The 27,391-nt window shown below is 41.2% G+C and overlaps 1 protein-coding gene and 2 long non-coding RNA genes across 7 annotated transcripts; 2 read left to right on the plus strand and 1 right to left on the minus strand.

Moving 5' to 3' along the window:
* Positions 1-137: 137 nt before the first annotated feature.
* LOC109458808 (uncharacterized) lies at positions 138-4,772 on the plus strand. The gene is made up of 3 exons (XR_002139291.3): positions 138-479; positions 2,288-2,398; positions 4,634-4,772. It is a non-coding gene; the product is annotated as an uncharacterized LOC109458808 (long non-coding RNA).
* A 244-nt stretch (positions 4,773-5,016) lies between these two features.
* On the minus strand, positions 5,017-11,156 carry IFT22 (intraflagellar transport 22). Of its 3 annotated transcripts, none has more exons than XM_019752760.3 (5): positions 11,003-11,156; positions 7,778-7,854; positions 7,560-7,649; positions 7,089-7,291; positions 5,017-6,485 (listed from the first exon to the last, which is right to left on the minus strand). In XM_019752760.3, the coding sequence occupies exons 1-5, from the start codon at positions 11,039-11,041 to the stop codon at positions 6,337-6,339; spliced, it is 558 nt and encodes a 185-aa protein (XP_019608319.1). In that variant the 5' UTR covers positions 11,042-11,156; the 3' UTR covers positions 5,017-6,336. The 3 variants fall into 3 exon arrangements, with proteins under 3 accessions (XP_019608319.1, XP_074184471.1, XP_088652882.1); XM_074328370.2 differs by having other exon boundaries at positions 7,778-7,883; positions 11,003-11,118; XM_088796756.1 differs by lacking the exon at positions 11,003-11,156 and adding an exon at positions 8,126-8,343.
* On the plus strand, positions 11,149-23,822 carry LOC141570648 (uncharacterized). 3 transcript variants are annotated; one of them, XR_012494905.2, is made up of 4 exons: positions 11,149-11,303; positions 14,917-15,084; positions 15,789-15,859; positions 15,949-23,822. It is a non-coding gene; the product is annotated as an uncharacterized LOC141570648 (long non-coding RNA). The 3 variants fall into 3 exon arrangements; XR_012494903.2 differs by having other exon boundaries at positions 14,917-15,066; XR_012494904.2 differs by lacking the exons at positions 15,789-15,859; positions 15,949-23,822 and having other exon boundaries at positions 11,150-11,303; positions 14,917-15,129.
* Positions 23,823-27,391: the final 3,569 nt, after the last annotated feature.

The raw sequence follows: 27,391 nt of genomic DNA on the forward strand, positions 1-27,391 counted from the left end.
TTACGTTTGGTTGTTGTCAAGGAGACAAGTCTCCGGGTATTCGAGCTTCTGAAGCCCGAGAACAGAGGAGCCGAGACAGACAAGAGGGATAGAGGAGGGAAAGATAACGGGAAATTTCGTTGAGGAGCACAATCCCTTCTGTTTACCTTGTTTCCACCGACGTTCAAGGCCCGCGCGAGCATCGCACAGTTCTCTGGGAAATGCAGGCGACGTTGCCTTAAGTACTATGGGAAATGTAGTCATTGATTAACTCTCTCTGTGAGCACCTGCGATAAGTTAGGCACGTTGTGCAAAGGGGATGGGGATAAAACCTCCTTCCGGTCCAATCAAGCACAAATTTTACCTCCCAGATACTTAACGGAATCTGTCCTTTTCTCTTCATGCCAACCCTCAGACTGTATTTCAAATTATCCGCATTTCCTGGTCAACCTGCCCCGGGTCTTGTTCCCTTTAAGTCTATTCTCCACGCGGCCACCAAGGTAATTGTCCCTGCTCTGCTTAAGGCTCTTAAGTGGCTTGGCTAATAGAATCAAGTCCATGCCCCTTGCCTGGCATGTATATTTTCACCTCATCTGTTGTCTCCCACTAGTCTCCTCACACATGAGAACCATCCTCTAGATGGATCTTCATCTCATTGGCGATTAATGCTTTAAAGCTATTGTCACTTTTTAAAAATACAGAGCACAGCTTCCTGCACCCAAAGAAAGGGAGATAAATTCTAAGTGTAGTTGGACTTGTGAAATATTCTTGAAAAGTACTTGAAATAAGTTTCTGTAAGAAACCAAGTTTGTCATACTCTGATAAAATTAGAATTTTATTCTTCTGAACAAAATATTTTATTACATGATATGGTTAACTCACACTTAGGTGTTTTCCAGGCCTTGTAAAGCCACACAAAAGATTTAAAAAAGGATGGTTCTTGTATTATATAAAGTACTTATCACAAAACTCCAGTAAGACTATAAATGTAAAATGGATATTTTTATTTTACACAACATTTTGAATGTCTAAGACCTATAATTATGCCTAATCCAAAGAGCAGTAAGTGTGGAGTGAAGGCTTTAGAGAAAGGAGGCATACTTTTAAAGGCTATCAAAAAGCCTAGGTAGGAATTAACTGAAGAGTACGTAAAGATAGATGAGGTGTTGCTCACATCAAAGCACTAAGAACTTTCCTTTTGAAGTGGGAATACTTGGCAGACATGCCATTTCCATTGGCTTTTAACTTCAGTAGGAAGAATGGTCTGTATCGTAAAAGTAGAAAATTATTTAACTGATAAAGCAGCTTAGAAGTCACATCAAAAATATGTAATCTATTCTTAACATTCAAAAACAGAGTTTCCTCCCTCCTCATTTATTTTCTTTGGTTTTGGTTTTAAAAGTGTGGAATCATTCATTTCTTGCCAAAGGAGAGAGTCCATTTGTTGAGAAAGTATCAGCCAAGGCCAGGATATTCATGTATGAGGTCGGACAAGTAAGTTCGAGAACTCATCCTAGAAAAAGTGCTACCTATCTCATTGCTGAATATCACTATGGTCACCTTTGAAGGACTCCCCTTGGGAAGCTATGTCCCAATGCCAGTGCCTAGTCTACCCTTCAAAGTAATTGTGGAACTCTTTTTCTGGAATGGCCATCAGAGCTGTCGTCATATTACCCTTGATGTCCTGAATGTCATTAAAATGTCTTCCTTTCAGTATTTCCTTTATCTTTGGGTAAAGAAAGAAGTCATTGGGGACCAGATCAGGTGAGTAGGGAGGGTGTTCCAATACAGTTATTTGTTTACTGGCTAAAAACTCCCTCACAGAGTGCTGTGTGAGCTGGTGAATTGTCGTGATGCAAGAGCCATGAATTGTTGGCAAAAAGTTCAGGTTGTCTAACTTTTTCACACAGCCTTTTCAGCATTTCCAAATAGTAAACTTGGTTAACTGTTTGTCCAGTTGGTACAAATTCATAATAAATAATCCCTCTGATATCAAAAAAGATTAGCAACATCGTTGCAACAAAGTTCACCAAGTTAATTGTCAGATCTCATAATTCTCAACACTCAGGAGGCTGAGGTCAAGATCAACAAGAGCCATAGTTCAGAGTAATTTTCTTAAGGGGGTACAAATGTAGTCAACTTTTCAATGGGTGTCAAGAGTACGCATATGTATGTATGTACGTATGTATTTATTTATAATTAACTCATATATATGTATATGTATATATATATATATATATATATATATATATATATATATATATATATATCTCCTCAGTTACCAGCAATGCTCGACTCTTTGTTACAGCATTTTAGCCTACCCTACAGACATAAGGGTCTTCTGGTGTTCCACAAAAAGTATAATGATCTCCAGGAGCTTTCCTGAACAATTTTGAGAGATGGACATTCAACTTACAATGTAAGTGAATAAGTCATGGTTGTCTTTATACAGCTAGAGCTTCAGAATACTACTTGGTCATTTGATTGGTTTCAAGATATATGCTAGTTCTATCTGCAACATACTTGCAAACCATTTCCAACTTCAAAAATGGTTATTTGCCCTGCTGTTGTCACTGTGGTTATGTTGCTTTACTAGGTTTAGTCTCAGAGGGTGACACTCTTAGCCATGTCCACTTATGGACTTGTTTGCCCAGCCAGTTACCACAAGACAGTGGAAAGACTAGGGGCCTAGGGTCCAGTTCTGTCCCTGTCCCTAACTTGCTGGGTCATCTAGGACTAGTCATTTGTCATCTTCTTCCCCCAAACCTGCTGCTCGTCTTCCATTAATGCCTCTGTGAATGGCATCTGTGGTAGGCTGAGTAATGGCCCCCAAAGATGGCCCTAATCCCTAGAAACCGTAAGTGTTACTTTTACGGAAAAAGCATCTTTGCAGATGTGATTAAGGATCTTTAGATGGGGAGAGTATCCTGGATTATCTGAGTGGGCCCTAAATGCAATTTTAAGGGTCCTTACAAGATGGTGAAGGAGGGAGATTTGCATCAGATACACAGAGAGAAGGCAATGTGATGATGGCACAGAGAGAGGTTTGAAGATTCCAGCCTTCAAGACTGTAGTGATACCACCACAAACCATAGAGTGACAGTAGCCATCGCCATACTTGTCCTTTCAATTCAGCTCTCAGGCTGCCACCAGAGGGGTTTTTCTAAAATGTTGATCTGATCGCATGATTCCGTAGTGAAAATCTTTCAATGGCACCTTACTGCCTGTAAGATGAAACCCTAACTCCTCGGCCTGGCCTGAGAGGCCTTTCACCATCTGACCCCCGTCTTCTCCCACCGCTTCCATCCACTGCACACTCACACCTACTCAGCTCCACTCCCCCATCCACACACACCCGCCCTCCCTCTCACGCACAATCTCACTCGCTCACACACTCACTCCTCCACGTTTACTTGAGTCATGCTGAACTAGTTTCCCAGTCTGTTTTAGGCATCTGTGGCTTTCATGTGCATTGTCACATCTGTGATACAAAGAAAGAAATCTTATCTCAACCATATGCTAACACATGCATGGCAAAAATCATTGTTCAGTTAGAAGATAGCCCCGTGAAATTATACATCAAAATAGGATGCCAAGACCAGCAATCTGATTTTATCCTTTCCTTGAAAAGTCTGAAGGTTGAAAACGCCTCCCTAAAATTCCACATTTAAACATATGTATAATCCAAATCATGTCTTTCAATACCATTAAAAATTCCATCAATAAAATATATTTCAACATAAATGGTTATTTAAAATATCTAATATATTCCACACAACTACTGTACTTTCCCATATGGAATAAAGACTATTAATAGGAAAAAACAAAAAAAAGTCTAATATAAAATGCCAATATAAATGGTTATGTGGAATATTATGCAGCTGTAAAAAAGAAAAAGGCAACTCTGTATATTTATACAAATCCTCAAGATAAAAAAGTGAAAAAAGCAAGTTGTAGAAAAGTGTGAATAGATTGCCACTGTTTCCATTAATAAAACACATTGTAAGTGCACAGACTGCTTTTGACAGAATATGGAAGGTAAGGGTGGGGCTTCTGGAAAGGGGAATGGGGGACAGGGAAAACAGGAAGGCTTCTTCATTGAATGTCCTTTTGTAAGTTGTACATGTGTGGCCTATTAAAATAGAAAACATTTTTCTCAATTCAAAGACTTACAAGGGTTGTACTCTGGCCATTAACATAAATGAAAATGGCTGGGTTAATTTTTCTATGAAGCTCTGGGATAAACATTAAAAATCAGATAAAAATAGTTTAGTTTTCTTTTTGAGCTTGTATTCTGCAACTGTCTGGCTAGGTCTTCTTTTTGGGGAAACACGGTAGTACAGAGTTTTAGCTTGAGATGATGAGAAAGTTCTAGAGATGGATGGTGGTGATGGTTACTCAATAAAGTATATGTATTTAATGTCACAGAATGTACACTTAAAAATGGCTAAAATGGTAAATTTTATGTTATGTGTATTTTACAATTTAAAAAGGGTAACACTTGTTAAAATTTTTTAAATATCCTAATTGATAGGTAAACCTTCTGGTAGGTTTATAATGAAAACATTGCATTTCTTACTGTTATAAAGGGGCTATTTTGAAAATATTACCTGGTGTATTCTCAATTCCTCTCCAAATCATGTTTTTCTCCTAGGAAGCAGAGCATGGAGAATGAATTGGACAGGCCAGCTGCAGCAAAGGACAAAGTGTTCCTGCCATACAGATACAAAGAAACCTGGGATGGATGGAGGACACAACTGGCTCTAAGTTGTGCCGGGCCAGCCCCAGCCAGGATGGGGCCGAGTCAGCCTGGAGACTACTGGTTTCATGGGAAGAGCCCATGCCCAAGCCTTACCCATCTTGTACTTGGTGGGAGATGACCAGTAGTAGGGTGGCCACTGACATCTTAACAGAGGTCAGGGAGGGGACCAGGGGACTTGCCCTTGGAACAGCTGCCCCTCCCCAATGAGGGCACAAACACTGTCCAGACACTCTGACACCATTTTGGGGAGAACGTAGAGGAAGTGAATTGTAATCTTGAATTAATTAAATGTTTATTAGAGATTGAACTAACCCGAAACCTTAAAATTGCAAGAGATGGAGATACAGTGGATTCTCACTATTCATGGTCATTCTGTTCTGTAAAGTCACCACGAATACTGGATTAGTGTGAACACCAAAGCATTGCTCCCAGGAAAATCCAGCGTTCCGTTCCTATGTGCCTCGGATCACAATATTTTCATCAACTGTTAATACATAACTTTATTTTATGTATGCTTCTGTTGAAAGACATCTTATTTAATACATGTTGTTGATTCACATTGCACTATAGCTCACGCTGGAACGAGGCGTAGCTAACACAGGTCTTTTCTCTGTAGGCACCTCACAGCCTTTCTGTGCTTCAGTACTAGGTTTGGGGGCCATTTAACAATAACCAACGAAGAGCACAAAAAGACGAAAATGTGGCATGACGTAGACCACGAGAAGGACACTTGTTTACAGTATGACAGCTGAAAGAAGGCAGAGCGCTGCCTTGTTCAGCCTCGGTTGGGGACGTGTGTATCTAGTGATTCAAATTTTCTGCCACGATAAATAACTGTCAAAGCACTGAGTATTGATTTGGGGGTTGAAAATAAATTTTTACAAGTAGGCAAATTCGCAAATATAGAATCCATAAATGAGTTCGACTGTAACTTCCTTTGGCACTGTAAGTATTTCAAGTCTGCTCATTATCTAGGAGGATGGGTGCTTGAGATTTAGACCAATTATAGAAAATGAAGAATCTAGAATTTTTTTGTTTTTTCATATCTAAGGTGTAGTATTTCAGGTTTTGACTCTACCTCACTATTATTTAGAAGAACAGAATGGAAGCTCTCTGAGGGCAAGGATTTTTGTTTTGTTCATGCTGTATACCATCTGCAGTTAGAACAGTGTAGCACATAATAGATGCTCAACAAGTCGTTATTTGTTGAATGAATTAAGGAATGAAAATCACATCCAATACAAATGGATTAAACTACCGTTGTATCATTGGGCTATGACAGTTACAGTTACACAAGTTTTATAACTTGACATATGTGAAGAGGAAAACAAAACACTTCAGTTTTCCAGCTCTGTGGAGAGGCCTGGGGCAAAGGAATCACAATTCAATAATACAATTTTCTCAGCTGAACTAAGGATAGAGCATAGGTGGTATGATTCAATTCCCTGGGTGACTGGTACCTTCGAGCAGATAAGGAACATTTCTTCTAGAGCCACAGGGAGGAGAAAACATCAGTAGCTGGGTAAGGTTTCAGACCTGCACTGGGAAAGAAGTTGACCTCACTTGGAATGTAGAAGAGTCCAGATGAAGGCTGGTTAGGTAATAATTGACATCTCCTCCCGGTCTCTGCTCTCAGACACTGAGTTGATGATGTTTTTTAAATACTTTATGAATTCCATACGGATCTCTTCAGGGTCATCCTCAAGATTTGAGTGCACCAGCTTCAGCTTGTTCAAGGGTGGTGCTTAAAAAGGAAAGGAATGCAATTAGACACAACTTTTAATGAGGGCCATTTCTAGTTCCAAATGACCTGAGGCTTACAGATGCCAACTCATTTAACTTGCTAAAGCCCAAGAATAAAATTGTGTCTTGCTTGACATAATTTAACACAGGAAGCTTTCACCACACTGCCATGTGGCACTAGCATAATAACTCTACAAGCCCCAGCCAGGTCCTCTTTGTTCTTACACCAGAAAGGAACAGATTCCTGAATATTGTGAGCCATTTCCTATCATCACATTGTCACCTCTGTAATTGTGTGTGCCACATGCAAATCGGAGTTTTTCTTGAGAAAAGGCTGGCCAGGAAAGAGTGTCCCTACTAGTTCCAATGAGTGGCTAAAACCCAGTGTTTTCCCCTCTTAGTATCTACCTGCTTTTAAAGTGTCTATATCTGGCTTGATCTTCCAATCTGGCAATTTTGATTCACAAGGTGAGAAAAACAAATGCCTAGGACATAGTCGGTGCTCACTAACTGCACATAGCTGCTGCTTTCACAGACACAGAGCAATAGACAAATACCCAGAACCTCAAGACAAAAGCAGAAAGGAGAGTTTTAGTCTCCTTACACAAAGACAGTTTGCCTTTATCACTTCCAGAGCCTGGCTTGTGGTGTGCAATTAACAGACACTGAGTGTCCTGTAAGAACTGCTGCTGGACAAAGCAGGAATACCACATCTCGATTTCCTTCAGGTGGCTCGGGATATCAGCATTAAAGATGATCACCACTCCGTGAGAGTCCTTCATCAGGGCTGGCCAGCATGACTCAAACCTGCAAGGTAGCCAAGAACTCAGAGTGAATGTCAGATGGTTCTGGTTTCTAGCTGCAGACTTCAAAAATACTATTTTAGCATTGGTAATTGATGGATGACTTCTCATTGTATCAAAACCCAGTCACTAAAGTTTCAAGAGCAACGCCTGTCACCAAACAATTGACCAAGCCCCTAATACAGGCTAGGAAGTGTGTTAGGCCAAGATGCCTGGTGAGCAGCTGATATTTTAAGCATCTGATGAAGCAAACCCTCTTAAAGGAGACGTACTTGGGATCGCCGCCACAATCCCATAGCTCAAATTCGCACCCCGTGCCTTTGTTGTTGCTGGTAACGTGTGGGTTCTCAAACTCCAGGATCCTAAAAACAAAAACAGCAGCAGCATCTCTACTTTGGAAACATTATACTTTTGGACCGCCGCCAGCACTCAAAGCGGGGACCGGGTGATAGAAGGGGACTGTCTGGGACACACATTCATCCAGGCTCACCTCACTCCTTGGGTTGGGTTGTACTCAGTGATGTCAGAAGATTCTGTCAGGAAGTTGGCCAAAACGGTCTTTCCACTCTGACAATGAAGATAATAAGAGATCTTTGCTGAAGAGCAGAAAAGTAAACCATACATGAGCCCTCTAATAGCTGGCTTGGGCCAGGTGGGAAGGGTACAGGCCACAGCTACCCCGAGGCCACCAGGGCCTCTCTGTGGTTAGGTGGACCTCGCTGCCCTGCTCTGCGTGGTGCACAGTCTGCCCTGGGGCCCAGGGAGCAGGGGATTCCAGCACTAGCTCTGCCACTGGGTGACTTTACCCACATGGATTTCCCAGCTGACTCTCTGTTACCTCATCTAAAAAAATCATTAGTGTGAATTTTTCCTCGCTTGCTTCTCTCCACATCTTCAAGAAAAATTACATTCTGTCACAGAGAGGAAGCCACTGAGGCCCAGAAAGAGGAAAGAAATTCCTCAAGGTCACACAGAAGTTCAAAGTCAGAGCTGGGTCCCAGGTCTGGGGACTCCTGGCTGGCTGTGCCACACTCTCACGTAGTGTTGTTTCTTCTTCTAGATAATACAAGTAATACACATTCTTATTAATAAAATGAACAAAACTTCAGGTTTTGGTCCCTCTTGGTCCCTTCATTCCCTCCCCAAAGGTAACAACTGTGGTGTGTTTTTTCAGATCTTTTCTACACATTTGCATTATTCAACAAACATTGTATATGCCTGATTACAACACAAGGTTTTTTTCCTCCCCCAAAATTATTCCCCCGAAGAAGGGGAATCTCTTACACTTGAGTCCTTATAAAAATCTCTCAAATTGTGCTCTGCTCTCTCAATTACTGTATTTTGAATGACAACTGCTTGACTAGAATGACCTCAATCAATGCCAGTTTGGGAGGCTTATGGAGATCACTGGATTGAATCAGGAAAATAAATAAATAAATAAATAAATAAATAAATAAATAAATAAATAAAAGAGCGGGGAGGGGCTTAACAATGCTTTAGTAATTTTCCCTGAGGATGTGGCCTCACAAATTAAATATTACTTAATAATAACACAGTAAGTAGTTACCTTGTGGAGATCATGAATTTTGATCTACAGGATGAATGAATAAAGCAAATGGCCTGATGTTATAAGAATGGTTCTTTGAGCTGGAATATATTTCCAGGAACAGGGTCATACACAGATTCCAAAAGTGCTGTATCCTAGAACCACTTAGGTGGTGTGCTCTGTTAGGTGATTAAAAAAGTGGCTCTAGTCATACATGACATGGGTCTCAAAGGTGCAGGGGAGGGGCTTGAATAAAACTGTGTCATGAAATGCAAGAATGGAATAAAACAGCATTTCCAAATTAACATATAGCTTAATGTACCTTTAAGTGTATATATATAGCTACATTGACATACAAAATATTAAAAAAGTGTATTTGTATATTTCATCTATGCCCTTAAAATTTATACATACTAGTTGGCTAAAATCTACTTATTGTGGGGGGGTTCTTATGGGAAAACAAAGAAATTACCTGTTAGGCCCATAAGGTACTTTTAAGTGTCTACCTTGAGCCAGGTGCTGTTACATAAATTAGAAAAACATGAGGCAGTGATTAGTACTAGGATATAATAAAAATAAAGCAGGGTGATACGATAGAGACTTTGAATTTGAATTGGGTGGTCAGGGAAGTCTAGATGAATTTAAATTGTGATTTGAATGACAATGAGTCAATCGATGCTTCCAAGCAGAGGGAATTGCTAGTTCAAAGGCTAGAGGGCAGGAATGGGCACAGCATGTTAAAGGAAAAGAAAGTAAATTTGAAGAGAAGTGAGGGAGAGAGAAATGGATATGTAGAAATATATTTCGTTGTTGAAGTTGGATGATGGGTACTAGGAGTTCATAGTTCTTTCTCCCTTGTATATGTTTGAAAATTTCCATTAAAAAGGAAGATATCTGTACTTGTTTTGCTTCTCATAATTCTGTGTATATTGTTATTACTATCTATTTTACTTAATAATTTATGTCTTGGAGAGTTCTTCATGTCAGTACACACAGACTTGTCTCATTTTGTTTAACTGCTGCACAGTCTTCCAGAGTAAGAATGTACCTTAGTTTATTTAGACATCCTCTTATTGCTGGGCACCTAGGAAGTTTCCAATTGTTCAATATTGTTTATGACTTATGGGGAACATGGACAAGTATTCAGCTAGAGTAGATTCTGAGAAATGTAATTGCAGCACTAAAAGCTACGCACATTTTAAATTTTAATAATTTGATTGCCAAAAAGAGCTGTTATCAATTTATAGCCCCATCAATAGAATCCTAGAGTTCTCACCTCCTTACAAGCGACTGATAACTGGCTGTTATCAATCTTCTAAACTTTTCTTATCCAAGCTGATGGCCAAATAAATGTCATATTTTTGTTTTAACTTGTGTTCCTGTGTGAAACTCGGCATCTTCTTACACTTATCGGTCAGTTGTATTTCTTGTGTGCAGAGCCTTTGCTCGATTTTCTACTGAGTTGTTTCTCTTTTCTTTACTGATTTTAAAACTTTCCTTTGTGTTCTACCTATTAATCCTCTTTGTAATGTAGTTTGCAAATACTTTCCCCAGGCTTCAACTTTGCTGTCATTTCTTTGAAAGCTTCTTCATTTCTGTGTTGTGCTTAAGAAGACCTTCTCTATCTGAAGATTAAAAACGTATCTTCCCATATGTTCATCTACTACAGTGGTTCTCAACGTGTGGTCCCTGGATGAAAAGCATCAGCAAAATTCAAATTCCCATTCATTTGGTACTTCTACAAGTTTTTTTACACGTTTAGTCTTAGTCCATCTGAATTTCATTTTTGTGTATGGTGTGAAGCACACATCCCCACTATCACCACCACACATAACATTAATAGCTAATTGTTCCACGATCAGGTAATAAATAGTTCAGTATTTTCCTCCTGGTTTTCTTGTCCGACAGACATATTCATTAGGGACAACCTCGGATGCACAGTGAGACCTAGGTTCTGGTTCCATAACGCCACTCACTACCTTGGGTCTTTGGGCCTCAGTGAAACGGGGTCAAGGTCTGGAGGCTTTGAGTTCCCGGTGAGGCCAGCAGCGCACACGCAGTTGGGAGCAGTGGGACTGGGATCCCGCCTCCTGGGTGGTCCCGGCACAGGACACAGCCCCGGAGAGCCCCCGCTCCCCGCCCCGAAGCTGTGCCCGGCCCCGGCCTCACCTCGCAGGGTCCCACGAAGAGGATCTTGGCCTTCAGCATCTCTGTCCGCCGCCGGCAGGCCCACCCGAGTCTACCCAACGTAGTCAGACACCGCGCTGTTGTCAGGGCGGAGAGGAAGCAGGCCCGCTGATTGGCTGCCCTTGTTTCCAAGGAGACGGGGCGGCTCGCGGGGGCCGACGGGACTGGGCGGGTTCCACGCTTGGAGGCCTGGGCGCTTGAAACCTCTTGGGTGGGCAACACGTTCCCGGTAGGGTGGCGTGGGCTTCAGGCTGAAAGTCGGCGTGCAAGGCAAAGGGAGAAGGTAGGAAGGAAACAAAAACCCTGAACCACACTCGCTTCTGAGCGGGGAGGATCGTAGATCTTCGCGAGCCCGGCCTCTCTGTAGGGAGGGTGCAGATTGCGGGTCCCAGATGTCCTTTATTCTTCCCTCAAACAAGCCATGTAGCTGGTGAGCTGGGGTTGGAACCAGGCTTCTGACGCTTTTATCACTCTGGCAGGGCACTGGTTACATTGAGAACGGATCTATCATTTCCCTGGCCCAGTCTAGAAGAAGTCAAGGAAAGCACGATTCTGTGGTCTCTAAAGGGATCATTCATCACTGACCCTCATTTGAGTGATCAGAAAAGAAACCAAAAGTGTAATGCCCTGGCGTTGTTCCGTGTCAGTGCAGGTGTCTGGACGTATTGCTGCTAATTTCAGCCATTAGGTCCATTTTAAGTTACAGACGCAGTCAAGAATTTCGGGTAAGGCCGTGAAATTAAGCATCTATGTGCCAAGAGTGCTGATAAGGAATATGCTAGCCCCAAAAGGTGCTGACATGACAAAAATAATCAAAGTTAACCCAATACCAAATCTTTACCTTTTGGTAGGCTAGTTATATAATCTTTGTATTACAAAGAACTGCTGCGTGAACTGTAAGGAAGAGTCCATTTCAATTTCAAGATGTCATGAATTGATTGATTGGTTAAATGAATATCTTTTGAATGCCTACTTTATACCAGGCACTCTACTAGGTACTAGGGATATTCCTGTACTTCTTGGATCTGTTATTCCAGTGGAGTAGATGGATATTAAATAAACAAGTAAATAGCACATTCAGGTAGACACAGTTTTACCTAACGGTAAGTGCTATGAATAAACAAATCACTGAAGACTTGAGCGAGTTTTGGATGGAGTGGTCAAGGCAAGACCTTGGTGCAGAGGTGACACTGAAGCAGAAAGCTGAGTGAAGACAGTGCTCAGACAAACCATATGAAAGATCTGGAGGAAGAGCTTTCCAGCAGAACAGAAATGACAAGGATGCTGAGGCAGAAATAAACTTGGCGTTGTTCCAAGAACATCCCAGAGGGCTCATTAGGTTGGTGCAGGAAGAATGGGAGAGTGTGGTAGAAGATACTGTGGGAGAGGTCATAAAAGACTTGGGAATTTATTCTAAGGGTGATGGGAAGCCTGTGCCAGGATGGTATTTGGCTGTGTGTAATAGAAACTCCACCACAGCATCAATGCAGGGGTCTGGGCGATTTAACTAAGTGAAGGATTTCTTTTTTTTCTCACATAACAAGGGATCAAAGAATGGGCATACAAGAGCTGATGCAGCTGCTCAAGGAACAAGATGCCTTCTCCCTTCCTGTCCTGACATCTTTGGAATGGCTGCTCTACCTTTGGGTTTTTGCTTTTTAAGCAGGAACAAAGGAGAAGAACAAATGTCAAAGGATATATGGAACTATAGTCTCCCCTTTTCTCAGGAAAACAGTGGCTTTCTTAGAATCCCTAGCCAGTGATTTCTTCTTATGTCTCATTGGTTAGAACTGGATCACATGGCCTCTCTAGCTGCAAGGGAATCTGGGAAATGTAGATTGTAGTTTTGCACATTACTTTTCCCAAGAAGCAGGGGGAGGAGTGGAGGGAGAAGATTTGACATTGGCTAAGAAACTGGCTAGCCAAAAAGTCATGGAGGGTTTTGAGCAGAAAATTGACGTGATCTGATTTATGTTTTAAAAGTGATCCCTGTGGCCGCCGGATGGCTCAGTTGGTTAGAGCGCGAGCTCTCAACAAGGTTGCAGGTTCAATTCCCACATGGGATGGTGGGCTGCGCCCCCTGCAACTAAGATTGAAAATGGGCGACTGGACTTAGAGCTGATGGGCCCTGGAGAAACACACTGTTCCCCAATATTCTCCAATAAAATTAAAAAAAACAAACGTAAGAAAAAAAGTGATCCCTGGCTGCTATGTGGAGCAAACGGGGGCAGCAGTGGACACATAGATGCCAATTTGTAGGATATTCATGTAGCTTAAGAGAGAGATGATGGTAGTAGCAGAAGTTGGATTGGGGACACATTTTGAAGGTAGAGTCAGCAGGAGTTGCTGATGGATTAGATGTCAAATGTGAGGGAAGGAGGAGTTAAGGATGACGCCCAGGACATTGGCTCACGTGGTTGTGTGAATTCGTTTTCTATTTCCAGACCTAGGAATGTTAGGGGAGGAGCAGGGTTAGGAGGTGGGAGGTTAAGAGTTCTCTTTTTATTATGTCAGTTTTGAGATGCCTATTAGTTGTTGAGAAAGAAATGGGTTATAAGATTCTGTACCTGACGGGAGAGGTCAGGACTAGAGCTACAAATCTGAAAGAGATATCAGTCAGCATATGGAGTGCCATTAAAGCCATGGACTAGATAGAACAAGCAGGGAGTAAGTGTAGGCAAAGAAGGTAAAGGTAGACAGAGAGTACCCAGGATACTCTGCCATTTAGAGGAGAATCCAGGGCAAAAGGCTGAAAAGAATGTCCAGAGAGTACGAGGAAAACTAGGGGCAATGGCATCATGCAAGTCAAGTGAGGACAGTGTCCCAAGAGGGAGTGCTTCTAAGAGACCCAGTGAGCTCAAGGAAGGTGAAGTCTGAAAATGACCATTGGCTGTGGAAAGGTGGAAGTCACTGGTCACTTTTTAAAGACACTTTTCACTTAATATCTTTAAATATATGTCCACACAGATATGTAGTTTTATAAAAATGACTAAACATAACCACATGCCTGCTTTCTTTTGGTGCAGTCTCTTTTTTCTTTGTCTTTTTTGTTTGGCTCCCTTACCACACCCTTGACCTCTCCCCTTCCCTCCTTATCATTTGAAGTTTTTGTCCCAGTGAAGAGACAGACAATGAGTAAACCCCCACCACGGGGTTGTGATAACAAGCTGGGATGCGTCGTTCAATATTTTTCTTCATATATCTTATATATCCCCATTCTACAGAGCTCTATATACATATAGATCTGTAATGGTTGCCAAAACACGACTCTCCCAATTTTGGCTGAGGCTTTAAAAGCTGACAATAAGTGTTAAGTGTCTTCCAGATTCTAGTCCATTTCTGTAGGACTTAGCATATCACCTGGAAGTTATCAAACAGTCGTGAGGTTGAAGAGGGAGAATTTCTTTGGAGAATGTGCTGTTTGCTCACCTTGGGTCAAGTGAGAGATGGGGCTTCAGAGAATCTTTGTCTCCTGGGACTTGGGCAGCCTGAGGATGGGCATAAGGAGCTGGAGGGAGATCTGGTCCAAGGCAAGAGGGTTGGGAAAGAGAGAGGGTGCACTGGGAATTGCCAAGGTTACAAGAGATTTTCTTAGGGACCTGAGGTGGGTGGGAGCGCGCTGAGTCATTTTGGAGTTTGCCTGTGAGATTACCCCTGGAGGAGGTGAGCTTCCCAGAGAAGGTGGAGTACTGGATGCCCAGGCTTGGGAAGGACCTTGCAGACCTTTATCTGGAGGGGAGGCACTATAAGGAAGCAGTAGTCAGAGCCTGCCTCATATAAGCCCCAGGAACCCCTAAAAGCTCCCTAATGAGATCCACAGCAGTGTTGGGGCATCTGCTACTTCCAGAGGCTACGTGTTAATTAAGCCCTTTTCTCTCTCTTCTCTCTCCTTCCAGTACCTTCCCCCAAACTCAACTGTGGAAGACCCTGAGTAGTCTGGAGTGAGACTTGGGGGAGTAGGAGTAGAAGAACAAGACCAGCAAAGAGGAAAGAAGATGGCCATATCCCTTTTTCCTTCAGTCCTACCAGCCTGAAGCCAGCCTGGGGTGGGTGAGGGTGAGAAGGTAGTGGTGGCTTTAATTTTGAATAAAGCACAGAGTTTTGAATAACACAGTGGGCAGGACATTTTCATTAAAAGAGATGATTCTTGGAGTTGAAGGTGCTAGAGGGACTTATTGTTCCCTGGGATTGACTGAGAAGTGATGGGAAGTGCCTGAGATTTCATCTAAGGGGTGAGGAAGAGAAGGTTTGAAGGAAGCAGTTGGGAGAAAGAATAAAATTGTTTGAATAATCTATCAAGTTCAGTTCAACGCACTGGTTCGACACACAGACACACAATTTTTTTGGTCATTGTTTAACAAGAATGGGATCATGTTCTAAGTATTATTTTATATTTTGTTTTCTTTATTTAACAATGTCTTGCTCCAAGTCATTTGTTGTAGTTTTATTACATTTTTTAAAAGTTGTATGCTATTTATAGTCTGAATATACCACAGTTATTCAGACATTATCTTAATGATGGACATTCGGTATGTTTCCAGTTTAGGGCCACTAAAAGCAGTGATGCAGGAATGATTTTGAATGGATGGCTTTCCATACTGCTGCCTTTACTTTTATGGAATCTGTGGAATAGGAAGAGGGTTGCAGGGTCAAGGGATATGTGTATTTTAAATATTAAGAGCTATTGCCAGATTACTTTGCCACTTGGCTGTTTTAACAATGTTCCACCCACATTAATTTTTGTCAATAATATATCTTTTCATGACAGTTGGTGATCTTGACAAATGATCTCAGTGGAGTGATGAGGGAGAAAATCTGACTATAGGTTAAAAAAGAATGGTAAGTGTAATAGTTATTTGTTATGTAACAAATCACTCCAAAACTGTGGCTTAAAACAATAAAGCATTTGTATCTCACAATTTCTGTAGGTCAGAAATCTGGGCATGACTTAATAGAGTCCCTGGCTTAGAATTTCTCACTAGGCTTCAATCAAGACGTCAGCTAGGGCTGCAGCCCCCTCAAGGCTTGAGCGGGGGAAGACCCGCTTACAAGACTCCTCATCTGGCTGTTGACAGGATCCAGTTCCAGAGGGTCTCAGTTCCTTGCTGGTTATTGGCCAGAGACCTCTCTCACTTCCTTGTTATGTGGGCCTCTCCAAAGAGTGGCTTGTAATATGGCAGCTGGCTTCTATCAGAGTGAGCAAGTGAGAGAATAAGAGAGGGTGAGCAAGACGGATGCCACAGTCTCTTTGTAACCTTAGTTTAGAAGTGACATTCCATCACACTTGCTGTATTATGTTTCCTAGAAGCAAATCACTAGATCTAGCCCACACTGAAGTGGAGGGGGTTACATAAGGGCATGAATACCAGGATGTGTATATCATTTGGGGCCATCTTAGAGGCGGCCTAAGATAGGAGGGGATTGTAAGTTGCTGATTCTAAAATGCCATCAGTTTAATAATAGCTTTTCATATAGAAAAAAAAAGAGAGAAAAGAAAAAGAAACCACTACCATTTCAAATGTGTTTATTGATTTCAAAGAGGAGTTTGTGCTCCCAGTAAGAGCAGTCTAGATAATTTGGACCATCCCTTCTATTGTGTAACAAATAAAAAAAACTGAATATATGTAAAAATTATTTGTCTGGAGGCACCAGAGAAAGATAAAAATAGTGAAGAATTACCTGATCAGGATTAGAGGAGGATGAAGGCCCAAGCAGGGAAGCCCCATGTTTGGGGCTGGATTTTGCCTGGATGTGTTTGCCTGTTTTGGAGGGGACAGCCAAGAGGGTGAAAGACTGAGCAATAGAACTCTTGGGACTTGGGGCCATAGAATTGGAGGCTGAGGTCTGCCAAGTGGGGAGGAGCGCTGAAGGACCTCCCCTTATTTGGGGCTGAGATCCTGAAGGGCTGCACCCAGGATCAAAGTAACGTGGAAGTAGACAAGTCCCAACAGGGAAGGGCTTGGCTCAGCTTCAAGTCTTCATAATTCTTGTATCTGGGTAACAGTGATCCAAGATGGCTAACGCCCCAGGTATCTGGGAGAAGGAAACATAGATCCTTTCTGAAGGAAGATACATCATCTTGGGTCATAAATTATTTATACAATTTTGGACTTACGATCTCCAGCATATAATAAAAATAATCAGACACGTGAAGGGCAAAGTGACGTGGAAAGAAAATATGTAAACAACAAAGAAGGACCCCAGGTTATTGAATTATCAGATACAGGCTTAAAAATAAATGTACCTTCTATGTTGTGTACATGAGATAAAATACAAGGATTCTTAAAATAAAAATAAAGGATTTGCATAGGAAGATAAAAAAATAAGATTGAGAAATTTAGCAGAAAACCCAAAACTATATAAATATATATTTAAATGTATATGTATGTTCATAAATAAAAAAGACCAAACAGAAATTCTGTAACTGAAAAAAAAGAAAAACCAAGTTTAAGAACTAAATGAATGAGTTTAACAGAAAATTGGAAAGGCTGAAGAGTCAACTAATGACAGGGAAGATAGAGCAGAAGAAAATATCCAGACTGAAACACAGAGAGAAAAAAAAGCATGGAAAAATCAGAAGAGAGGATAAAAGATACAGAGGGTATATTGAAAAGCTGTAGCATTGATGTAAAATTGATGTCCCAGAAAGAGAGGAGACAGAGAATGCAGCACAGTTATGTTTGTAGAGCTCATGGCTGAGAATTTGCCAAAACTGATGAAAGATCTAAAACCACAGATTAAAGAAGCCCAATAAGACCCAAGCCAGATGAATAACAAGAAAATTATATTTTGGCATAAACAGAGTAAAGTTACTGAAAACCAAATTCAGAGAGGATTTTAAAAGCCAGAGGAAAAATGACACACTGTCTTCAAAAGTGTGAACATCAGACTTTGAGCTTACTTCTCAACAGAAACAATGGAAGCCAGAAGACAATTGAATATCTCTAAAGCACTGAAAGAAAATAAGGCAGATAAGAGTAGTATATGCAGCAAAAGTATCCTTCAAGAATGAGGTGAAATAAGTAGTTTCAAGCAAACAAAATGAGAGAGTTGGTCACCATCACCCCTGCTCTAAAGGAAGTAACAAAGAATGTCTTTTAAGCAAAAGGAAAATGACCCAGGTGGAAGCTTAGGCATAAATGAAGAGCACTGAAAATGGTAAATAGCTGGACTGTACGAGTATATGTATTATGATTATTAATATGTCTTTAAAAACACATTTTATTTTATGTAGATTTGTATTAATGATGTAATTGAATATATAATGTATATATTACATATAAGCTATAAAACAAATAGATTGTATATACTATACTATAGTATATACAGAAGGTGCCAAAAAAATGTATACACATTTTGAGAAAGGAAAAAGCTATTAAAATTGTAATACTCAATATATGGTGATAACAAAAGATGAATACAAATCACATTTGACTTCTGCAATTACAAGAGGTGCTCAAAATGGTTACCAACAGCATGATTTTAATACAGTTTTTTCCTTTCTTAAAATGTGTATACATTTTTTTGGCACCCTCTGTAGAATTAAATTTAAGTCAGAAGCTGGGAAAATGGAGTTGAAGTGTGCTAAATTATTTGCAATATTCAGAAAAAAAGTAAAGATTCCAATTAATGCTAGACTTTGATAAGTCAAGAATGCATGCTTCAATGTTTAGGGTAACTATTTAAGGATTGTAAAAGAGTATATAATTTATATAACATGATAGAGGTGAAAACATAGCATATTTTAAAATAATTTAGAACCCCAATATGACAGCTTGTTTAAAATATTAACATTTCACTATTAAATGATGCTGCCTAAAGTCTCAGGTATAGAACTATTTGGCCTGTGACACTGGATAAATATAATGCTTGAAAGTCCTGCATCAATTGGCTACTACCTGCCTGTCCAGTCTCATTCCCATCCATATCTGCTGTGGATTCTTCCCTCCATCTTCTCCTCATCTCTTAAGGTGTCTATACTGTTTTTTAGGCTGTTCTTCCAACTTCTCTCGGTCCTTTTGAATACTCCGTGATGCCGTCTTGAATAAGATAGTTCTAGTCATCTTGAGGGTCAGCACTTAGCCCCCATTTTCAAAATGCACCTTTGAAGATTATGTGCTTCATCCTTGGTTTGGGGCTGCGGAGAAGGAAGAGGGATGCATTCTCAGTTGCTGGAAAAATGAAGATAGAGTAAAAATAATCTGGATGGAGGAGTTTTGCATATTGGTTGGGAATTAATTTGACTGAAATAACAAGACTCCTTAACCAAGGAGGTCTGGAGGTTGGTAAGGCAGTTCAAAAATGGCCTAGGGCCCCAGGGAGTGGAAAATGGCTCTTTCCACTTTTTCCTCTGCTGTCCTTAGGTTTAGTCTTTGTGCGCATGCTTGTTACCTCATAGTCACAAGATAGCTGCTGTGCCCCCAGGCATCATGCCTACAGTTACTGAAAGAAAAAGAGGGAAAAACCCTTTGCCAGTTGAGTCTGTCCTTTAAAAAAAAAATCAACATTATTCAGCTATAAATAACTAAATTTAAACATATTAAAGTATACCTATGTTAAGTGTTCTTTGAGTTTTGAAAAATTATAAGTGTAGACTCAAATAACTACTGTTTTACTCAAGATACAAAGTATTTCCATCACCCAATAAGTTCCCTCATGTTTCTTTGTAGTCAACTCTCTCCCATCCCTGGTCCTAGGAAACCTCTGCTTTACTTTTTGTCATTATAGACTAGTTGTGCCTGTTCTAGAATTTCATATAAATGGAATCACACAGTATTTACTCTTTTGTTTCTGGCTTCTTTAGCTCAGGATAATATTTTTGATATTTATCCATGTTGTGTGTATCAATAGTTCATTCCTTTTTATTGCCAAGTAGTATTCCACATTTAAATATATCATCATTTGTTCATCCATTTACCTGTTGATTGACATTTGGGTTGGGCTGTTTCTAGTTTTTGGCTATTATAAACACAGCTGCTAGAAATAAAGCTTTGTGTGGACATATGTTTTCATTTCTCTTGGGTAAATGCATACTTAGGAGTGAAATTGCTGGGTCATATTCTCTCTCTCTCTCTCTCTCTCTCTCTCTCTCTCTCTCTCTCTCTCTCTCTGTCTGTCTGTCTCTCTCTCTCTCCTGGTTCCTGATTTCCTATTTTATTCACTTGGTTATACTGTTGTCCCTTGAACAACACAGGTTTGAAATGCATGGCTCTACTTATATGCAGATTTTTTCCTAATAAATACCTAGACTCTTTTCAATCAGTGGTTGGGAGTCCACGGATGTGGAGGGCCGACCCTACACATTGATCTGTGCCATATTATATAGGGGATTTCAGCATCCGTGGATTTTGGTATTATTGGGGGTCCTGGAACCGATCCCCTGTGGACACTGAGGGTGTTAGGTTTTGGGGGAGTCAAATGTAATATGCGGATTTTCAACTGCATGGAAGTGGGTACTCCTAACCCCTGCGTTATTCAAGAGTCAACTGTAATCTGTTACCATCATTGTTTATTTTGATGCTCAAATTGTCCTCGATTTGGCCATTGGAAGAAACCTTCAAGCTGGTTTCTGTGTCCTTTTGAAATCTCTGTCCTTCTGTGAACTCTTTCTTACTTTTTGGCACCAATACATGTTCCCAGGTGGTTATTTTATTAATATTACTTCATAACCATCAAATATTATACACATTCTTTTGTAAAAATTTAAAGTTTCGAAAGTCCAAGCAACCTCAAAAAAGTTGTTCCTTTTCACACCTGGAAAAATCGGGGGGGAATTTCAGCTCTCCCCCTCTTTTGATATGAAACACCTACTTAGATCTCTGGCTGAGACTTTGGGAGAACCAGTGCTGGGTGCTTGGGTAGGCGCTGGGTTCCAGAGATGGATGTGTACAGTCTCTGCCCCCAGGGAGCTCCTTGTGTGGATCAGGAGAGCAACCTGTATAGTGCTTTTCACCTCATCAGGTGCCTTCCCCTATATAGCCTTATTTTAATTCATGATTGGAGCTATTACTAAAAGGCAAGTGATCTGTGTAAGTCCTAAACTGACATCAGGGAGGAGGCAGGAACCACGAGGGTTTGCCACAGCTCCTGTTGTCCTTTCTATGAGAAAAGATGCCATGTCTCCTTTGTGCACAGAGATGGCTTTGCCTCTTAGTCTGCCCTAGCTGCTGGGACCAGAGGCGGGGCTTCCTAGCCCCTGTGTTTACTTTACTGCACTGGGAGATGCTACCTCCTTAACAGCTTGTGACTTCTTGGAAGGTCTCATTCATGTTTGTGTCCACTGGACCTAGTTCAAAGCCTTGTATACAGTAGGTGCTCAATAAATACCAGCTCCTCCTCCCTCTCTCCCAGCACACACACGGACACACAGATACACTCATTTACTCTATAAATATTTAATTTAATGACTGTTCTTTTAGTTTTTGTTTCCAGGTGAGAGAAATAAAAAATGTGAACTACTTTACGTTTCTTGGATATATGTACTGTATGAATTTGGGTTATTATTATTGTAGATTGTTGAAATAGTTTGCTTTATGACTTTACTTTTAATTAGAAGAGGTTGACTTCAGACAGCTTAATACCCAGCCTTTGGTTCTGAAGGGAGCAATATGACATTGGCAGGGACCAGGACTCGATGACCTAAGAGTAATTTTTCTCCTGATTATGTGACTCGCTGCAATAAAATCTCTCACTTGAAAAAACTTAAAGAAATATGTTTGACATATTTCAAATCCTTTCTATAAATTGTTGGAAAGATTTAATATCACCGCCAGTCATAAAATCTTTAATTTGAGTTGACCTTCCATGGTCTCAATTCTTACACATGCAGTTTTTATTACTAAAGAATAAATGGTGGATTTCCTGTTATTCAAGAGAATAAAAATGCCCTTCAATCACCTCCTCATACAACACAGATTTGAACATACTCAGTTCAATTCTCAAAGATAGGAATGATCACAAAATGATTTGCAACCTGGAACTATTTTGTTCTCTATTGATATATGCATTTTTATTTTTTTTTAAGCTTTAGCCAGGGATGAAGTCAGCAAGTTTGGTTTAGGGCAAAATCAATAAAGTAAAATGATTTTCCATCAATTTCATTAGAAAGCCTGAGTTATACCCTCAATATAAAAAAAATATTTCCCAGTGGATTGAAGATAAAACTTTTGGCAAAAACAATGAAACAGGGATGTGGCTTAACCAAGACCTTTTGTCTTCATTTGGCCGTGTCCTACTTACAGGATTAGGGGAGGCCGTTGTGCAGCAGAAAGAGTACTGATTTTGGAGTAAGGCAGAATTTGAAATTAGCTGAGTGATCTTTAAAAAGCTACTTAATCTCTTGGGCTCAGTGGAAGCCAGCATCCAAGATGGCCCCAATGATTTTTACCGCTTGGTATTCACGCTCTTGTGCAGTCCCCTCTCACACTGAGTAGGGCTGACCTGCGTAACCAATAGAAAATTGAGGGATGTGTGACTGCTGAGGCTGGGTCATAAAAAGACCTTGTAGCTTCTGCCTTCCACTCTCTTTAATCAGTCACTCTGGGGCACACCAGCTGCCATGTCTTGAGGACACAAGCAGCCCTGTGGAGCGCTCCAGGAGGTGAGAAACTGAGGCCTCCTGCCTACCAACTGGCATCAACCTGCCAGCCATGTGAGTGAGCCAGCCTGGAGGCGGTCCTCTAGCCCCAGTCAGGCCTTCAGATGATCACAGCCCCAGCCAACATTTTGACAACAACCTCATGAGAGACCTTGAGCCAGAACCTTCCAGCTGAACTGTTCCCAAATTCCTGACCCATAGAAACTGTATGAGATAGTAAATATTTATTGTTGCTTTAAGTTGCTAAGTTTTGGAGGAATTTGTTATGTAGCAACAGATAACTAACACAAAGCCTTAATTTCTCCTGGAATGGGGCTTCTAAACCATCCTATAAGGTTGTTAGGATGATAGAATGAGATGAGGCATACAAGCAATTTAACCCAATTCCTAGCACGTTAGGTGGTTGATATCTGGTAGCTGTCATCACTTGTAACATTCTCAGCATTTATAATATTTTTGTGATGCGTTTGACTCACTCTGTCCATGTCTTTGATCACAAGCATTTTCCTGTTGCACTGATTGTACCTTTTGAGCACTAAAATGTTAGGTCTTCCTTTGCCTACCTCCCTCCCCTCCCCTCTCCTCTCTTGGATGGAACATTTATGTTTTACCTATTGTAAATAAGTTAATGCCTTTGACTAGCACATGATGTATTCCTATTAAAATTTCTTGATATATAGCTATTTCACTACTGCTAAAGTTAGCTAATACCCTGCTTTTTCAACTTAGTGTGCTCCAAATTCTGTATATTTGCTTAAAACAAAGGCTACTGTACATTAAATGGGTAGCTGCAAATTCCAATTGCATTCATTACTTTTATTTATTTTCATTACTTTTAGAAGTCTTCTTTTATATACCTTCTATGCTGTGTTTATGTTCAAGAGCAAATTAGATCATGTAGGCATGTGAAACTGTCACTAGATTAGATCAGGAATGACTGCTACACCTGTGATTGCTTGGAAATTCTGCTTTATGGAGTGTGCTATCTTAATGTATCCGTGGAAAGACTTCCTTTTCTAATGCAGTTTCAGATTTGGTGCATTGTCTCTTCTTGGGCCAGGCTTTAATCTGAAATTTAACCAGGATGATTCTAGAGGCTTCTTTTCTGAATAAATACCACCCTCATATAAAGCTGTTTTAAAATGTAGGCTTTATTATTATTCAGGTATGGTGAGGCTAACAGATCAGAAGATGACTGCCATTGATAAGACAGTTTGTTACAGTTCCCAGGAAGAGGTCCGCATCAGCCCCCTGCGGTGGGGGGTGGGGGGCAAATGGGGAGGCACCAGGGTGGGCCACAAGGCAGAGGGATCAAGGGGAAAATGTGGGCAAGAGCCTTTGTTATGGTTTCCTCAGGAAGAAATGGGAAAGGCAGGGTAAGCAGCTTTAGGATTGGCTAGTTTGAGTAATTTCAGTGGGTTCTGGAGCATAGGGGCTGTCTCTAATTGTTTGGTACCTGGCTGGCCCTGCAGTGATTAGGGTAGAGGGATAGTGGTCCAGAGTTTGAGAGCTTGATAAAGGAGATGGTTGGGATTGGGGCTCAAGCCTGGTTTATTTGCATATGGAAGGTGTGTTTAGCAGCTATCGGTTTACTGTCTCCAGGAATTAGCTAGCTCTGGGAGGGACAGTCTCTCCAGAGTCAGCCAAACCCCAGATATCAGAGCATCAGAAACATGCGGTTAGTACAAAAGCCCACCACTTGATATTAGTTAACATGTTAGAACATGTACCTTTTTACTTTCAGGAAAGGTGATTACTTTTATAAATTTAGTTTTTACCACTTAGTATGGATTGAAGGTTGTGTTGTTTTAATGCCATATAGTTAAAACTTTTGCTAATAATCTGTATTTGGAGGTGTAATTATCGTGCGATGGAGTGCAGGAAAACTCTTTCACAGGTGGGAGAGCTGGGGTCAGGAAGACCCTGGTTGGAGGGGCACTGCCTGGAACCCTCAGGGTGCTGTTTCCTCGTGGCAGCACTATACCCCAGGCCAGGCTGAGAAGCATAAAAATGCCCTAGCAGAATAATGTTGGGGGTCATCGTTTCCAAGACAAGACGAGCATTTTTAACTCCTATGAAGCTAGATTGTGTTGTCTCCGGACACAATTATTATTTGACTTAGAGAGATGTGCTTGCTTCTAAATAATTAGGAAGGAAATTTAGCTGCAACCCTGGCCGGTAGAGAAACTGGAGTGGGACCTCCCAGGGCCTTCCTCAGCCTGGGGACCAAAGCCTAACACTCCCTTCAGACTGCTCAGTGCTTCAGTGACCTGTGGACAAAGCCTGAGGTTCTGGAAACTGTAAGACCCAAGAAAAGAGAGAATAGGTCTCCTCTCCCTGTGGGGAGGGATGGAAAATTCCATAGCAAGGATGGATCTCTGACCCAGAGGCTGAATGATGGAGGGGGATCAAGGAGAGAGCTCAGAAGACCTGGGACAAGTGGAACACTTTGATATCTGCTCACTAGCTTTCATCCATAAAACTCAACACTAAATTTTGTTTTGTTTGTGTTTGTTTGTACATATGTTTTAAAATAGGTAACAAATTCAAATAGTTCAAAATAAAAATGTTGGAAAAAGATCATTCCCGAATAAATCTTTCTCCCACTCTGTTCCCATACATTACATTGCCCACCTCTTCCCCCATATCGGCAAATATTAATGTTTGATCTTATTTTCCCCTTTATTGCACATAAGGCACTATGTATATCCTGTTCAACATCTTCTTCTTCTTCACTTAGAAGTATAGACTGGAGATCTTTCCATATCAGTATAGGGAGGGCTTTTGTCTCCTTTTTACTGCTGTATAGTATTCCACCATGTGGATGTACCTACCACACTGTAATTAATCAGATCCATTTTCACGTACACTTGGTGGTTTCCTGCTTGATACTGTTGGAAACCATGCTGCAATGAATACCACTATATACATCTCATTTCTGATGTGTGCTGGTTTATATGTAGAATACATTCCCAGAAATGGGATTGCTGGGTCAAAGGGATATGCACTTTTGAATAAATAGAGCCAAGTTGCCCTCTATCTAGGCTGTGCCATTTTGTACGTCCGTCAGCAATGAGTGACAGTCCCTGTTCCTCTCCAGTGTTATCAACAGAGTATGTTATAAAATTACCTTCAAAATTCCCAAACTAATGATGCCTATGGCTTGGGATAGGGATATTTATGTTGAAAACATCGGCGAACTTCTATGATCTGTTTCTTTTCTTACTTATCAGTTGGTAATGCATATATGACCTGCCCCAGAGGGTTATAGGTGTGCAGAGACAGGCAGGTGACCATTTGGCCTCAGCAGGAAAGTCGTCTGGGAGGGAAGGAATAGACTTGACCACAGATAGGGTTGGACAACATGTTCTGGAATGTTTCTTCCATTCTGTTGTCTGGTTTGATGATGTGTCATCTATTAATCTCATTTTCTTTTTCCCTCCTGATAAAACTTACATATAGGAGTCATGTTCTAAAATGTTTGGCAATTGTTTTTCACTAAAGACACACTTTGATGTCCACATTTCATGGACCAGTCTGTGGTTGAATTGACTGCATTAGTTTCCTTTTCCTCGTGTGACAGCCAAGCTGATGGAAGACACGCTTGGGTGTGGAGGAGAGCTGGGCGGTTTTGGCAGCCCCTGTAGGAGACGTGTGCTGGACAACAAGTCCTTTCTCACACAAAGCAGCCCAGTAATCTGAGCAGACCCACTCACTGGCATTAAACTCATCTGAAGTCCTCTGGGAATCAACCCAAACACAAACACAGGGTGTTTCCTCCATCACTTCTCTTCAAAGCACTTTGCTACCGTTATCTAATCAATCTCATAGCAGGTTGCAGAAGGGAAGAGGGGGTTCCTCATGTCACGGTGCCTGCAAATCAGGACAGCACAAGGCAATGTGACAAGAAGCAGACGGCAGGTTTCCTGTGGCTTTTCTCCTGTGGGTTGTCTCTGGGAGAGCCCAGCTCTGGTGCGGCCCCGCCTTCTCTCTTTGGATTTCTTGGTGGACATTTAGGGCTGGTAGTTTATGAGCTGAAGACCCTTGCCTGTAGCCATTGGCAACTCAGGCTTTCTGGACTCTGTCTGGACACCAGCAGTGTGCCTTTGGATAAGCATTAGTCTTGTTTGAGCCTCTGTAAAATAGGAATAGTAACCTGTACATTGTGGGATTATTGGGAAGATAACATGAGGTAATGGGTATGAAGATGCTTGACACATATCAGGCAGAACAACCAACGGCCCAACCGACCAACTGACTAACCAACCAATCAACCAACCAACTGACCAGCATCATCATCATCGTCATCATCATCATCATCATCAACAACAACAAAGTGGTTTGATCCAATCAGTTTGGGGGCCATCCAAGAAACATCACAACAAATCAGGCTGTTCCTGGCCGTTGTTGGGTGGGTAGCTGTGTGAGGCAGTGATGGATGTGTAAGGAGCGTGGGCTCTGCAGCTGGATAGCCTGAGTTCACAGCTTGGCTCCACCACTTTCCAGAAGGGTGACTTTGAACTACTTACTTAACTGCTTTGTGCCTCAGATTTCTTGTCTGTAAAATGGCTATCATCATAGCACCTGCTTTATATGATTGTTGTAAAAACCGATGTGCTAACCCAAGGGACTCAGCTCAGTTCCTGGCACTTTGGCAGGGCTCCATCACTGTCAGTTTTTATAACTACGCAAACCTGGCCCAACTCCAGCAAGGTGCTGTTTCATGGACCCGTATTTCTCCACAGGCATGAAAAATTGCAAAGACAGGTACTTTC

This window comes from Rhinolophus sinicus, chromosome 3 (genome assembly GCF_057876585.1).
Source record: "Rhinolophus sinicus isolate RSI-liver-muscle chromosome 3, RSI-T2T, whole genome shotgun sequence".
Taxonomy (NCBI): Eukaryota; Metazoa; Chordata; class Mammalia; order Chiroptera; family Rhinolophidae; genus Rhinolophus; species Rhinolophus sinicus.